Below are 16,177 nucleotides of genomic sequence, written 5' to 3' on the forward strand. Positions count from 1 at the left end.
ATCAGCTCCCAGTGGCCCTCCCCTTTCCCTCTGTGACCCTCTGCTTCTGTGCCTCCTCTTCCAGGAACACCCTGCCTTCGTCACCTCCCACTTCTGCTTCTCCCTGAAGTGCCCCTCCCTGACCACCTCCGGGCTCGCCCCCTGAGCTCCCAAGGCTCTGTCAAATCTCTCGTGGCATCGGTTCTGGACATAACTGAGCCTACTAGTTCATGTTTGCTTTTGGGGCAGCAAACTCAGTGCTTTCAGGGGCTGGAAATGAGTGAAGCAGTGGATGAGGACGATAGGGAATGGTGAGGACTGCGCTGAGTAGAGTGCCTGTGTTCCTTAAAGGCATTAAAATTCAAAGACACAAAACAAAGCACCACCAGCTAAACAAAATGCCTGTGCCCCAGTATGGCTCCAGCGTGGTCTTTGCTAAACTGCAATTCATTTATCTTGGCATCCTCATATTGCCCAGTGCATAGTAGGTGTGTACTCATTGTTTGTTGAGTGAATACATGATCATCCATATGTCAGGCACTGTGCTAGATACTTTACATATTTATTTCTTCCCCTCTTCCCAAGGTAAGCACTATTTTTCCCATTTTGCCATTAGAGAAACTGACATCCAGAAAAGTAAAACGACTTGTTCAAAGTCACACTTATGGGAAGAGGCAATTTTTGATTGGAGCCTTGGCGTGCTGTGTCCTTCTTGCTCTGTGTGGTCACGGGCATGCCTGTGCGTGACGCAGGGCATATGCATTCAGTACCTGGCCTGGCTAACGGGGAGCACTGGTGTGGCTAGTGGCCACCTTGTTGACATGCGTCGTGCACCTGTGGGGAGGTAGGGTTGAAGGAAGTGAGGGCTGCAGAGGCGGGGAGGGAGCAGACGTCCCTCACCCCAGCACACCCCTCCTCCATCAGCTTCCGGTCCCATCCCAGCCGCCTGGGGATGGCGGCGTGGTGACAGGTGCCGAGCTGCCGAGATGACAGCACTGCTGATTCCCCCATAATTACTGTCTGATGAGATGCCAGAATTAGCCACCACGCGAGCATGGGATGCAGATACAGGGCAGAGTGCTGGGAAGCAGCTGTGGGTAAGGGAGCCTCTCCTTGCAGTCCTGGGGCCCTCTGGCAGTAGGGCAGAGTTTGGTGAGGAGGAAGTAGATTAACAAAGAGGAAGCACTGTGTGGTTAACATGCATCAGATGTTATCGTGTGGGCTGTGGTTTTCCAGTCCTCAGAGTGGCTGGACACACCCCTGAGATGGCTGGCTTCCAGACAGGGTATCAAGGGCCTCAGGCCACTAAGTAGAGAATTATGGGCAGAGCAGGCTGCCCACTCAGACTCCTGGGCAAACGCTTTGGTGCTTGTAGCTGGGATATGCCTGGCTGGGGCTAGGGCATAGTTGCTAGGAAGGGGCTAAGACCCAGAGCAGACTCCTGGAATCACATTAGCATGGCCAGGCAGCAGAGGGCAGAAGGAAGTGCCTAGAAGGAGCCGGCAGGTTGAGCTAACCTTGCCAGGAGAGTCGTCCATCCCAGGCAGGAGGAGACAAGTTGGCCCTGAGGCCCGAGGTCAGGGGAGGCCTGAGAGTTGAGAGCAGGAGATAAGGAAGGTACGTTCTGGTCCCAGAGCAGGGCTGAGTATGCCCTGGCATTTGTTTCCCCTGGCACACATGCTGGGGGCAGGAGGAGGGCTGGCGAGAGCAGAAGCAGAGAGGGGTCATCTGGACTGCTCAGACGTTATCTGGACCATTGGAGCAGTTTTTAAGGCCACCAGCTAAAAGCGGTGGTGACAACATGGGGCCGACCCAACAGAGGGCAGTGCACATGGCCCGGGGCTGAAGCCAGGCCACAGAAGGAAGGACTTGAGGTGTTGGGCTCAGGAGAGAAGATACTGGTTCAGGAGCCTTCATTCTGCCCTGAAGGGAGAAGTAATCGTGCCCTGCCCCTGGACCCCTCTGAGGGCCATGGGCACAGACTCTGGCTCTTTTTAAGGAAGGAGGAGTTCCACAAGGTAACTGGTACCTTAGATGTAATGAGCTGTCTGTTTCTGGAGGAATCCAAGTCCTGGCTGGATGGCGTTCCTGAAATAGGACTTGCAGTTCTGTGTCGGCACAGCCTGTGGCAGGGGTTGGGAGGACTCAGTACCAAACTAAGGTATGAGTGGAGGGCTGTGGAAAGGCAGGACCCCCTTCCCAGCCTGGGCTTCTGTGGCCCTGGGGCAGCTCTGCTCCCTGCCCCTCCTTCTCTCTCAGCCACGCCCTGGGGAAGGGTCCCCACTCTTCCGGTGTGAGGTCTCCCCAAAAAGGATGGGGTTGAGGGTCTCTGCGCTTCTCTGGGGAGGGGCCTGTTCGAGTGTTCCCTTCTTAGGGAGTTGGACAGACTGAGGGGACGTAAGGGGCTCTGGCCCAGTGGCTCAGACGAAGACTCAGGGATGCCTTGGTGGCAGAATCAGCGTCTTCCTCAGGGGTAGCAGGGTGTAAAGGAGAGAAAGGGGATCCGGGCTGAGAACCCCACAGTCGAGACCAGGCTTCTCCACTTGGCAACTCTGACCATGGACAAGTCACCCCTTCTTGAGCCTCTGCTTTCTCACCTGTAAAATGGGGGGAGAGCAACGTCACGAGGTGACTCTGAGAACTGAATGAATAGAGGCTATCAGAGCCCCTTGTGGGCTGTCATGAGAGTGTGCTTGGTTGAGGGCTGGGTATCAAGAGTGCTGTCATTCATGGCTGGTCCGTTTTCCCCACGGCATCCAGCAAGCCTGGTGCTGGGTTTAAACCTCATCACTCCAGATGGATGGATGGATTTAACTGAGACGAGAAGGTTGGAGGCTTCAAGTCTTTTCCAGAGGGAAGGGGAGACTGTTTATTTCTCCCCTGCCTTCCAGCTCGTGCTCCACCTTCCTGGATCCTGCTCTGGTGGGACAGTTCAGGTTAGGCAACAGGGAGAACTGAAAGATGCCCCTGGAATCTGATCAGGCTTCCCAGCTCAGTCTGGACGCAGCAGTCAGGCAGGAAACTCTGAGTCTCCTCCTCCCTTCTCTGGGTTCCCCCATCTTCCATCCTCCAGAGTCTCTCCTGGTGCTAACCTTAGCATCCCTAAGAAGGGAACATACTGGAACGCAGATTTGGCCGTTTGTACCCGGTTGGCTTGCAGGGCAGTAGAGTAATTGACCTGTGAGGTGAGGGCTGAAACTTGCAGCCCAGAAGCCCTGTCCTTCACCCTCCGGCAGCAGGTGGAAGGGTGTCCAGGGCCCGCCGGCCCCTTGTCCTGGTGCAGGAGGCTGAGCACCTGTAGAGGGAGACAGGGGCTGGGGGTGCGAGGTCCAGGAGGGGCATCTCAGTCCTTGGCATCACCTGGTTGGGTAAACATTGGTGAGAGTGGAGTGGCCTGTATTTGTAGACAAAATGTCAATGCTTTCGCAAGGGGACTCTGAACTTGACAAAGCAGGAGAGGTGCCAAGAAGCTGCCTCTCTGAGAAGGGGTAGCTGGACTCAGCATGGGCAAGTGGGGTCCCCAGTGTCTTTCGCTCCAAGCTGGAGATGCCTCGAGCTGGCACTTGAGGGAGCCCCCAGATGCACTGCGATCTGTGGAGAGGTTGTAAATGTATATGCTGTGTGCGTGGGCACAGCACCCTGTCTGTCCACGTAGCACCCAAGGTGGCATCTCTGCAGTGACCCAGTCGCAGCTGGGCCCACGTTGATGTCTGTGGTGGGTGCAGGGGAGGCCTTCGTGACTGGGCACACGTTCGTGAGCCTGTGCTGGGCGTGTGGGCATGTACCATGGGGGCACAGGCGTGACGATAGAAGTGTGAGGAGCAGAAGCGCGGTGACCTGTGCTTGGAGTGTGGAGGCACCAGGGCCCCGATCATCCTGGTGTCTGAGGGAGCTGTCTGGGTGCTGGGTTGTGGGCCTGGGAAGAGCCTCCTCGAGACAGCCTGATCCCATGAAGGGCAGTGTCTCAGCGGAGGATGTGGAGGGGGACAGCAGGGCTGAGGCTCCTGTCCAACATTTGTGAGGCCCTCAATGAATCCTGGGTGCTGACAACACTTCCTTATGGGTGGGGCTTCCACCCCTCACCTCTGAGAGATTGGGGTCCCTCCCCCTGGGAACAGGATGCCTCCCTCGGGGCTTGCTTTCAGCCTGAGGCAGCTATAGGGGCGTGGTGAAGGTCCCTTTGCCCACACCTGCTGCCCTGGCCTTGGCACCCTGAGGCTCGAGTGCCCCCGAGGAGAGGAGGCTCACTGACAGCCGCCCCTGAGCAGTGGCAGCGCTGGGAGGACAGGCATCAGCCTCCCTCCCTTTCCACCGTCTACTTCCCTTCCTCCCAGCCTGTGTTCCTCTCTGCTGCCTCTCCAAGGAGATGTGGGACTGACAGGACACCTTCCCTGGGCACGTGACGGTGGAGACGCCCGGCGGAAGTTAGCTTGTTAGTGAGGGCTGTGTGGGCACACGCCAGGGCTGTTCCCAGCTTTTCCAGCGACAGCTTCAGACTGGGGGTGATGTGCTCCCCTCTGCATCCCTGCCCCTGCCCTTCCTGGGGAAGCCAATTAGCCAGATCTTCATTAGTGGCTAAAAATCCAAACCCTACCGTCCTGGGTTTGAGAAAACTCTGACTGTGGAGTGAAAGGGAATCAGGCGATTGGGCAGATCAGGAAGGAGCTGTCCCCCACCCGTTCCCTAGGCCGGTGCCTTCCTGCAGTGTACAACCCACACGCCTGTTATTAGTTTAAAAAAAACAAATGAAAGGACTGAATCTCAGAGACGCTGCTGACCTGCTCAAGGTTACACAACTAGATAGCGGCAGAGCTGGGTCTGAACAGAGCTTTCTCACCTCCAAGTTGAGTGAGTTTTGGTAATGCCATAGCTTTGCCGGCAGTTGGGGGAGGGTTGCAGGGAGAAGAGGGAGGGTCCTATATCTGAAATTCTGGGCAAGAGGCTGGCTTGTTGGCCCTTTCGCAGGAGAGGTGGGTCTTTGAGGAGTATGGTCCGGACCCCACGTGGGGACCCTGGTTTCTGTGTGGCAAGCAGCCACTGGGCTGGGGCGGGCGCCTGGGGGTACAGCTGGACTGTGATCCACAGCTCTTCTCTCTCTGGGGCCGAGGGTGCTGCAACATCTTCCACCTCTCTGCTGATTCCTCCTAAGGAGATTGTTAGTCTCTGCCTGCCTGGGGCCTGGAGAGGGGCTCCCCTGGTAATTGCTTTCGGGGAAGTGGCAGACAGGTGTGGACAAGTCCTTGTCCCTGGGGGCCAGGGGGCCAGGGTTCCATTTCTGGCTCTGCTTCTAGCTCCCGAATGAATCGGTTCGCTCTCTGGGCCTCCATTTCCTTCCCCGTTAAAGGCATTTGACTGGAGGGAAAACAGACGCAGGCAAGGCTTAGCTAACAGTCTTGAGACATCACTCCTCTTTGCCTAAGAGCGAAGAACCGAAGGGAGGGAGGCCTCACCTCGCTGGGGTAGAGGGCTGCTGTGCCCTGTGCCCCGTGGACGTGGGGAGTCGGGGGGGAGAGGGCAGCAGGTAGAAGGAAGCGAGGACTCCAGGGCCACGCAGAGCCAGGGCAGCTGGCAGAGATGACACTGAGACCAAGCCTGGCATCTTTGACTGTCCCTGGGCCCCCATCCCACTCCTGAGATGGCAAGACCACCCAGTGTGGGCGGAGTGGTATCTCTGCCATCAAGGAGGCCCCAGTCTGAGGGAGGAGACAAGAGCCTTGCCCAGAGGGAGCGTCTGATCCAAAGAGGTAAACAGGGGCCCGCCCCTAGTGCCCCTCAGAGAGGAGGCACAGGTCCTGCCCAGTCTGAGGGGGAGACAAGGTTCTGTCCTAGGCGAACCCCTAGTCTGATAGGGGAAACAGGGGCCCTGCTCTGGGGTGTCCCTAGTCTAAGGGGGGAGACAAAGGCTCCCAATTGGAGGGAGGAGACCTGGGCCCTGCCCTGTGATGTGCCCAGATTCGGGGAAGAGGCCCTGCCCTGCCGGGGCTCCCAGTCTGAGCAAGTGGACAGAAGGTGCAGGACAGAGTCAGCCTGTGGACGGGTGAGAAGCGAGAGCTGGCAGAGGAAGCATCTGGCTGGGGCAGTGCCCGCCCTATCCCCCGGGAGCCCAACACCCTCTCTCTCTCTCAAATTCCCTCTCCCTGGGGAAAGCCCCAGAGGCTCTGCTGGGAGCAGTCAAAACCCAGGCAGGTGAGCTCTCCCTCCCCAGCCCTGCCGAGGGCCTTTAATTGATTCCGACTCGTTTACCAAGTGGCCTTTGGTGGGTTTTAAATCTGCGCAAATTGGTTCGTGTGTCTCTGCCTGCGTGAAGCTGAGGCTGGCAGTGCCCTGCACCCTCCCCTGCCTCCCGGCTCCCTCCGGGGCTCTGTCGTCTCCGTCCCGCTCCCCAGCCGGGTCTAGACGCCCAGCTTCCCTGAGGGCTGGGGGTTAGCAGGGCTCCCTGGACGTGGGGGTAGAGGAGTCCAGGGGGTCACAGGCCACAGTCCTCTTCCCCCTCTTCCCCCCCAGCCCGGGGAAGGGAGTCCACACAGTGACTTGTTAACTCCCTCAGCCTCCCTGAGCCTCAGTTTCCCCGCTGTACTGACAGGAGAATCGACCCACCCCAGGCTGTCCTCCACCGTGGCTCTGTAGATCAGTGCTGGGGGGTGGGGAGGGGGCCTCGGTGTCACCAGCCAAGGACTATCCTGCCTCTGGCGCCCTCTCGCCTTGCCCACCTTCCCCCACCACTGCGCCGCCCGGGTAGTGGTCCATCGTGGGATGCGCTCCACCTGGCCTCTCCCCACTTGTGTGTCCTCCCTCTCACACCTCAGGGACAGAGGGAGCTGCCTTCCCCGGGGACTCAGTGATGACTGGCCTTGCCCCTGTGCTCCCAGGTTCCAGGGAGTCACCTTTCTTGACTAACTGTCACCCCCATGATTACAAGTCATTTCCCTTTCCTCTTAGGCCTCCCTTCCATGGGATCCCCTCCCCCTTCTTCTCTGTCATCCCTCCCGGACCAGACAGGCTCTCCTGAGGGGGCCTGACCTTCAGGGCAGTGGGGCTGGGCTGGGGGGATGGGGAAACACGGGGGCAGGTTTGGAGGCTCGTGCCAGGAGCTGGACTTGAAGCCCTGCCCTTAATCCTCGGTGTGGCCACCTCCTCCCCTCCAATGCCCCTTCCTCCCACTGCCCACCTCCACCTCTGAGGCTCCGGTTGGAGTGACAGGGAGACTCAACGGGATGCTGGGCATTAGCAGTTTGGGGGGATACTACACAGGAATGTTTACAGAAAGGCGATTGCCTGGAAAATGATTTCGGTTGCTGTGGTATGGGGCGGAAAAGATGGCTTTACAAAACCGACACAGACGGGCTTCTGCTCCAAGGACCCACGGACAGACAGCGGACTGAGGGCCCCCAGAGCCAGGGGCGCCCAAAGGCCGAGGGGCCAGCTACTTCACGGGGGGAGGCGGGGGTGAAGGGGTGATCCCAAGCTTGACCTTTGTCCTCTGGCCTCTGACCTCCCAGCACAGTGCACTTCCTGACTGCAGCAGCCGCCCAGCAGGATGGACTTGTCAGGCACAGTCAATGGTGGCAGTCGCCTTGGGGCTCCCCCTGGGTGACCTGGGCTCCTCTTGCTTCGGCTGCAGACGGTGGGACTGGGGGAGCCTTGCACCGCATGTGTTCAAGTGTGTGTGTGTGTATCTGTGGGCAAGGCACTTTGGGTATGAACCAGGCCCTCCACTTTTCCAGCAATCTCCAGGCATCCCTCCCCTTGCCCTGCCTGCGGACCTCACTGTGATCTAGCCCCAAGGTCCTCTGTACTCCCTGAGTTGGTGCTCAGCCACCACTCTGCCCAGGCAATGGATGGGGGCGCACCTGTGAGGTCTCTCAGGTCCCCAGGGGAGGAGCCTTGTCCAGCCTCCCCGTCTCTGGGGAAAGGGAGCCAGGTCCTGAACTCCGGGTCCTCACAGCAGGCACCCCCGTGAGAGCCCTCTCTTCTCTGTAGCTCGTAGCTCTGTTCTCCCCTCTACTTCCTCCCCTTCCTCTCTCTTCTTCCCTCTCCCTCCCCCTCTCCTCTTCTCCACTCTCTCTTCCTCTGAAGATGATGTCATGGGTGGATGTTGCCCAGTGACAGCCTGAGGGCTGGTGACATCTGGGGTAAAGACGCCAGGTGGGGAGGGTCTGGGTGGCTTATGAGAGAGTGTCACTGAATCCTTGGGATCTTAATTCTCATCTTGAGTTACAATGATCTCATGTAAAAGAATGCAGTGAGGATAAAAATAAATTGGGCTCCTAAATAAACGTGGAATTTGGAGTTGGTGGAACAAATAACAATGTCGCTTTCTTTCCCAAGCACCTGCGCCTTTATCCGCAGCCGGCCACTGGGGGGCGCCCACTGCTCCCTGGTCATCCCAGCCTCTGGCGGGTTCACTTACTGGTTGCCCAGGCCAAAAAGGTTGAGCTGAGGGTGACCCGAGGCCCCCTTTTCCCACTTTCCTTTTCCCTCATTCTGAGCTGGATTTCATCAGTCCTGGGCATCTTCCCTGCAGCTTGAATCTCTGACTCGAAAATTATAGCTGGCCTTGCACACTGAGGATACTTGGGGAGTTGGCAAACCCTCCAGGCCCAAATTATGTCTCTCTGAATCCCCCAAGCCCCCATCCCTCAGGGACCTTCAGTCCCAGCGCCCCTTCCAGCAGCGTACCCCCGCTCTGCTTTCCCCTCCAGGGTCTCCCCACTTTTCCCCTGCCCTCAGAGCCCCCTGCCTCTGCCTCTCCACCACAGAGACAAGACCCCCACCCCCCACCAGCCCCTTACTGGTAAACGGCAAGCATCGATCTGCTCAGAACCACTGCTACCCAGAGCCTACTGCTTGCTAGGTTGGAATCGACCTCCTGGCCTTCTCACTGGGCTGCTCAGTGTGGGGAGGGTCAGGGTCACTCAAGATCTCAGTGGTGGCTGGAGCGGGAACAGGAGTAACGGGAAGGCTGTCCTGCTGTCTCGACAGCCCATGTGCCAGGCGTGTCTCTAATTCAAAGCAGGGTGCTTTCTCCTCGTTATCTTGCCGGCTTCTCACCCAGTGCCCGGAAGTGGGGTTTAGAGGTGGACGTCCCCATTTTACAGATTAGTACTGTCAGGCTCCAAGGGGGAAGAGGCTTGTTGATCGAATGGCTAACCCGGGGCCCCTCAGGGAAGGAGCTGACTCTAAACCCAGGGTGTCTCTGGCCTGTGTTTATTTTCTCCCAATGTTCTGACTTCAAGCGCCCAGGGCTGGCTCAGATAAATCCATGCCTGAGCCCTCAGAGCCCCCAAGGGCCTCTTTCTCCCAAGGGCAACAGGATGGGCCCCGCAACCCAGAATCCCAGGCCAGTTGTCCCGGTGCACTGGGGCCCCAGAGTGGAGGGACATCTGCACAGAGCAGGGAGCTAGGACTCATGGGTTACGCAGGCACCTCGCCTCTTTCCCTGAGCCTAGTTTCTCTGTTAAACAAAGATCTTGAAGGTTCTTAAACAGATTCTAAAGCTTTTCAAATCAAAGCCCCACCTCCCCTTAGAGGTAGCAGGTTGTCTCTCCTACCCCCTCCTGCCTCTCTGCCACCCCCTAGAATCCAGCTCCTGCCTCACCCATGACCCCGGCCTCTGCCGGTGCCCAGGCACCTGAGGGGTGAGCCCTGACTTGGAGGAGGCAGGGAGGAGTTGGTCCTTGCTCCACTCTGTTCGGGCCTGCTCAGCAGCTCTCTCCCCACCGCTGCCCACCTTTGTGAGATTCATGGGGCTGTAGTGATCCACTGTCCGGAGCCTCCGCCTCCCCGCTGCCCGCTCTAGCAGCCGGGACCCCTCCCTGCCAGACCTGCCTCGCCCCTTTAATCGACCTGGGAGAGCCTGGGTGACCCCAGACCTCCCCACAGTGCCTGCTTCTCTCAGGCTGGCATACTGCTTGCCCCACTCCGGATGCACTGAGGCTCCGCCGCACCCCGCCCCAGGAGCCAGGGGAGGAAGTGCTGGCATGGAGGGTGTGAGTCCAGGAGGGTGGAAGGGCAGGAGGGCAGATGTGAATTGGAGACCTTTCCCCGTGCACCTATATGCGTCCAGAGCCCTAGGAGGCACGGCGAGCCTGGCTGGCTGGCACTGGGGCGGGCCCTCTGGCTCAGGCAGGGCTCATGCTGGGCTCTAGAGCTGGGCTTCCAGCAGCCAGGCCTTGGGCAGAGTCTGCCCCAGCCTAGGCAAAGGGAGGACTACGGAGTGTCCAGGGCTCTCGGCCAGCGAGGGTCTCCTCCTGCTTAGTTGTGCCCCATGAGGTTGCAGACCTCCAGCAGGTGGTGAGGGTGAGTGGAAGAGAGAGTTTAAGGGTCATGGGAGGCAGCCCCCTGACTCCGGTTGGGGCTATTTCTCCTGTGCCCAGAGCAACCCCTATTCCAGCTCTTCTTCTTCTAGATGATGATCAGGTCACTCCCTTTCGGCCATATTCACTGGCCACCGTGGGTTACCACTAGCTCCTCAAGGGCAAGGACTGGGTCCCCGCCGAGATGGCCCCAGGGTGCCCAGCCTCAGTCGGGGGCCAGCTTCAGGAATTCCTTCCCTACCAGGGAACCTTCTCACCGTCTTAACTCAATATGTTAACTCACTTTGAACTTAATAAATTTACTTTAAAGGAAACCTTATCTCACTACCATCCCAAGGAACAGTACCCATGAAATCAGTGGTTGGGCCTTCTTGTTTTTTTCTTTTTAATCCTTGAAAATAAAGGTATAACTATTAAGCTGTGAAACGATATTCCTCCCCCAGTCATCTCTTGGGTATCTGGACCTCACTTCGGGGAGCACGACAGAGGGTTGTGACTGTGGTGAGAGGGACAGTTGCCTGCGGGAGGGAGGAGGGAAGGACCCCAGACTCAGCGCCAGGGTGAGGAGACAGCAGGCAAACAAGGAGGTGGTACCATTTTTCCATCAATGAACAATTGTCGTCTGGCCAGGAAGGTGTGGTGGGAGGGGGTGAGGCAAACCTAATAAATGTTGGGGTCCAATCTGGCCTCTACCACCGACTGTGGCTTTGGGTGTGTCACTGGCCTTCTCTGAAATAGGGCCACAGGAATACGCCCCCCCCGCCGCCCTGCCATACACACACACACACACACACAGGAGGTTTGAAGGCTGTGGTAACGGCAATCAGTCAGGACCTTGGAAGCTTTGGAGCTCTGTGTGCACGGAAGCCATTCCCTTGGCTTTGGTGGGCGGTGCTGGGTCATCGAGGGGTCAGTCCCCAAGATCTACATGCCTCTGCCGTAGCCCAGGGAGGAGTGTGCGAGTGTGTTGGGCGAGGGGTGGCTTTTCCTAGAACGTGGCTGAAACTCCTCTTTCCTCCTGTGGCGGACGGGAGGCGACGGAGGCCCGGCAGTGGGCCTGATGAACACTGGATGTGTGGAGGGAGGGGGCTGACGGGGGCTGGGCTGGATGGAACGTGGCTGGGTCACAGAATCCTCAGCGCCTCCTCTTTTGCCCCGGTCGGCCCTGTGAGTTAGCCCCGCATCGGGGTGCCTGTGTCTGCTACGGTGCTTGAGTCCCCCCAGAGCTAGGCTACACCTCGGGGTGCTGCTTTGAGGCTAGTGGATTGTGAGGCTGGGGGTATGCTGGGGAGACCAAGTTTGTCTCTCAAGGGGGGTGACTTCTGGAGATGAGGGAGGGCAAATCTGTTTTACGACCAGGAAGATGACTCAGGTAAGCCCCAGCAATGCCTCCCACCCCTGGTGTGGGTGACACTGTGGAACCACTGTCCCTGCTGGGCTTTGGGAAGGTCAGCGTTGAGGCTGGAGGGTAGGACACAGCAGAGCTGGGCCTGGGGAGGCCAAGGGCTCAAGGCTGATGGGTATGTGGGGATGGGCTTCAGGGTTCTGCATGGAGACCTCAACCCCCGGCCTCTCCTTTTTTGGCTTCTGTACTGTACTTTGTCCCCTGTGCGTCCCTTACAGGTCTTGAACTTGTGTGTGTTTTGGGAAGGCAGCCTGAAGAAAGGGAGGGGGGAGGGGAGGGTCCCGGCGAGAAAGCTTGAGCTGTTCTCTGCTTTCTTTGAGTTTGTCCCCAGTCCATCTCTCACTGTCCTCTCTGTGCCCAGCCTCTCCTGTCTGTCTGTCTGTCTGTCTGTCTCTGGGGAGGGAAGGGAAAGGGGCTCCCATGTCCCAGGCCCTGATCTTTGGCCTCATTTCCCCCCTGTTTCCTAGTCCTGACCCTTTTCCAAGCCAACCCCCAGCCTAAAGACAAGTGTGTCCTGGACATGCTAGTCTGAGGGAGGAAGCTAGCCCCTGCCCCACTCCTTAGAAGATGCTCTTGAGAGAAAGACAGTGCAGGCTCCTTTCCACAGCTTTTAGGAAGCGTCTAAAAGGAAACTCCCCTTCCCTCCCCTGTTCAGCCCAGCGTAAGGAAGGAGGAAGGGGATGTGTGGCTAGAGGGGTGTCCAGGACCCCTGCTTCCAAGCCCTCCTTGGCCTCGAAGGACAGCACCTCAGCCACAGTCATTATCCTTCAAACCACCGGCAGAGGGCAGGAAGCTGGACACTGCCCTTGCTCACCACCCTCCCTGGAGCCACCCCTTCTGCCTCTTCTGTTCCTAGTGGGGGGCAGGCAGCCCCTGCCTCACCCCAGGTGCCTCGTGCCGCCCCCCCCCTTAGGCCAACCCCTCCTCGCAGTGGTCCCAGTGGGAGATGGGCAGTCCCAGGCCCGGCACACGGTGACCCTGCCGTCCCCCCTCTCCCCCCTTGCAGATCCGGAGCGGAGCAGCCCCCCCATGCTCTCTGCAGACGATGCCGAGTACCCTCGGGAGTACCGGACCCTGGGGGGCGGGGGCGGAGGCGGGGGCAGCGGGGGCCGGCGCTTCTCCAACGTGGGGCTGGTGCACACGTCGGAGCGGCGGCACACGGTGATCGCGGCCCAGAGCCTGGAGGCGCTCAGCGGGCTCCAGAAGGCCGATGCTGACCGCAAGCGCGATGCCTTCATGGACCACCTGAAGAGCAAGTACCCCCAGCACGCCCTAGCCCTGCGGAGTCAGCAAGACAGGATGCGGGAGCAGGTGAGTGGGGCCGGGCTCGTCCTGATGCCGAGAGGCGTCTGAGGCAGAGGGGGAAAGCGGATGCCCCGTTGCCGTGCTTGGCCTTTTCTGGAGCCTGGGGAGGAAGGGGGTGGGGGGTCAGCACCCAGACCTCTGCCTGCAGCCCTGGAATTTGGAGCATGGGACTGGACAGAGGGAGCCCAGCCTCTAATCAGGCTGTTGGACTGAGCAGAGGAAGGCTGTCTTGGAGAGACAAGAGCGTGGTGGGGAGGGAGAGGGACAGCCTCGTCGTGGACTGAGTGTTCTGAGTCTGAGGGTCCGTCCAGCGGTGGAGTTGAGACCTTGGGGTCGGCACCTCTGTGATATGGCCCCTAAGGGAAGCTTCAGAAGGCTGGGTCTCCTGGGCCCCGGCCCTGCAAGAACAGAGCCCAGAATTTCTGGGGTCTTTTACCTCCCCCCCCACCCCGTTCCTTCCCCCCAAGACTCGCTGTGTGACTTTGAGCTAGAGGACTCCTCTCTCTGTGCCTTGGTTTCTCTCCTGTCATCAGTAGGGCTTAGACGGGAGTCAGGGCTCCTGCCTCTGGTCCAGGACCTGTCTCCTTCTTTGTGGGGTGCGAAGCTTCCTTTGTAAAGCTCTCCCAGGTCCTTGGGTTCCTGGATCTCTGCGTCCACGTATGCCCTTCTTGTTCGTAGGAAAATTCTTTCTTGGGATTGGCCTTCTACTTCCAGTCCCACCTTGGTAGGAGCCTTGACAGCTGCAGCACGTTGGCCGTTGAGACCCAGGCATTGTCCACTCTGGGAGAAAGGGCTGAGGGGAGGGTGGTTAATCCCGTCAGCATCCTTTCAATCAAGCCTTGGGGCATCCATCCCTGCTCTCGCACCTGTCTGGCTCTGTCCCCCTTTCCAAGTACTGCTGGGTGTGGCTGGGGAGGGGGGAGGGTGTGCCCATCCCCATCCTCACTGTAGGGAACAAGGACACATTGGTGCATTTCTGGTACCTTATCTGCCCCTGATGTCACCTCCAGTTCTGTCCAGCCTTTACCTTTTCTCAGCTCCGGAGTCCTCCCGGGAGCAGAGTTCCAACTAAAATAAGGGAGAGTTGCAGAAGGAGATCTGGCCCTCCCCTTCAGGGGTCCCTCTCAGTGGATTCCTTCTGTGTGCTCTGGCTTAGGGGGAGGGGACAGGGACCTTTGTGATCTAGATGGGATGAAAGGATGGTTAAACTTAAGTATAAGGGGCACAGTCAGTTGGAAGAGGGTTTGGAGTAGAGGAGATCAGGTGGACTGGCCTGGTCAGGGAAGGCTTCCTGGAGGAGGAGGTACCTAAACTAGGTTTAGAAGGATGAAAAGGGTCTGAATAGTCATAGAGGAGGAGAACGCTGTTTTAGGAGTTAGGGAGATGGGAGGTGAGCATAGGTCTGTGCTGATTTGAGGACTGGCATAGAGGTCCAAATGGCTGATGCAGAGGGCTCGGGGTGGGAGGCAGTGAGAGGTGTGGGGGCCAGATGGTGGTGACTAGGGGGGCCGTGGCTGTTTTTGGATGGTGAATAGGAGGGGACAAGAGGGAGTGGCTGGAGGCAGGGAAAGGAGAGGAGGAAGAGAGTGTGTCAGGGAGGATGAGGGGAAAGGGATGGGGTGGGAGTGGGCTTGGAGGGAAGATGAACAAGGCTTGTTTGCTGCCTGGATCCAGGAGGCAAAGACAGAAAAACCTGGGTGACAGGGACATGTTGGTGCCTTGGGGGGGAATAAGAGGGATGGGAGGGAAACGTTTGGGGGAGTGGGGGACAGGAATAGGGGAGATGAGTTTGAGGAGGGGGTAGGGGTTTCCCGCAGAAGTCTGTTAAGCACTGAATATACAACTCAAGACTCTGAAGGGACCACGGCTTCAGAAGGGAGGTTGAGCACGATGTGGGCAGAAATGGAAGTGGGACCCAGGGTAAGCCTGGTCACCAAGGCAGAATGGAGTCTCAGAAGGGAGAGTGCCCATGACAGATGGGGAGGGGGAACCAGAAATGTCCTGCATGCCTGAGGAAGAGGACAAAGGCCCAGCAGGAGGGCCCCCTGCACTTCTGAAGTCTGGAGGGATGGGAGAGAGAAACAGCCATTGGGACCGGCCAGGATCTGTGAGTCTGGAGGGTATCAAGAGCTCCTTTCTCGTGCTGTGGTGAGGTAATGGCCAGTGTCAGGGGTCGAGGAGGTTGGAGGTGGTGAGGGAACAGGACCCCAGGGCTGCAGATCTGTCTGGGGAGGTTTGGCCAGAAAAATATGAAGACAGCTGGCGTGGCGGCCTCAAGGGGCAGCAGGCCTGTAAGAGGGCACGTGGGCATGTTTGAGGGCCTCCTGTGTGTCTGGCACATTCACTGGCACAGAGTAGGTGCTCAGTCAGTGAGTCAAAGCACGGCCCTCACTCGCAAATTCATTCCTTTATTCATTCACTCATTCATTCCCTGCCTTGGGGAGTCAGCGTGTAGGATCCACGGCTGTTTCACTTACATCGAACGCTCGGTGCCTAAGCCTGGCTCAGTACGTTAGTGGGGTGACCTAATGAGAGACGGATGACTTTGAGGATGCTGAGGTCCCGGAGGAATCAGGAGGGGATGGGTTTCAAGCCTTAGGTGTGATGTGGGAGAAGAAAGTCACCTCCGCGAGATGGCGGGGAGGAAAGCAGTGCTGTCAGGACAGAGGCACACTGGGCTGAGGCCCCCTGCGGAATGGTTCCCGACAGCTTCAACGAGGGGCCAGTGAAGAGCTGGAAGAAGGGACAGGAGAGGGGCAGCCCCCTTGCAGAGTGTCCAGAGAGGTGGTCAAGAATTGAAGACAAGGACTTCAGCAGTATCCGCTGGGGAAGGCCTTGCCCTGGGCTCAAAGAGCCCCCAGCCTGACTGGAGAGAAAGACCCGGCAACAGGCCCAGGGCCCCCGCATAGAGACCCAGCCTCGTAAGGGACTAGCCAGTGCCGCAGGGTCCCCCTGCGGGGTGAGCTCTGTGCCAGACTTGCCCCAGGAATGCCCTCCCCACCCCGTCACAGTCCCCCAGCGGCTCCTGCCCGCTCCCCCTAATGGGGTGTCCCCCGCTTCGCACACACAGGTCGGCGGCTGGACCGTGGACCCCGTGTGCCTCCTCAGCTCCCTCTGCTCCCACCTCCATGGCGACTCCGCCCCCTCCGGGGCTGGCCAGCCGGCCCAGGTG

At 58.7% G+C, this 16,177-nt stretch overlaps 1 protein-coding gene across 19 annotated transcripts in view; it reads left to right on the top strand.

Annotated features, from left to right (window-relative positions):
- SRCIN1 (SRC kinase signaling inhibitor 1) overlaps window positions 1–16,177 on the top strand; it is a 67,692-nt gene that overhangs the window by 11,616 nt on the left and 39,899 nt on the right. For 15 of the 19 annotated variants that reach the window (XM_049702695.1, XM_049702694.1, XM_049702685.1 and 12 more), the window contains 2 exons: window positions 12,707–13,011; window positions 16,076–16,174. In XM_049702695.1, coding sequence (XP_049558652.1) covers window positions 12,730–13,011; window positions 16,076–16,174 — 381 coding nt within the window. In that variant the 5' untranslated portion in view covers window positions 12,707–12,729. The remainder of the gene's footprint in view (window positions 1–12,706; window positions 13,012–16,075; window positions 16,175–16,177) is intronic. The other 4 variants (XM_049702690.1, XM_049702691.1, XM_049702693.1 and 1 more) reach the window with 1 other exon arrangement.

This window comes from Orcinus orca, chromosome 19 (genome assembly GCF_937001465.1).
Source record: "Orcinus orca chromosome 19, mOrcOrc1.1, whole genome shotgun sequence".
NCBI lineage: Eukaryota > Metazoa > Chordata > Mammalia > Artiodactyla > Delphinidae > Orcinus > Orcinus orca.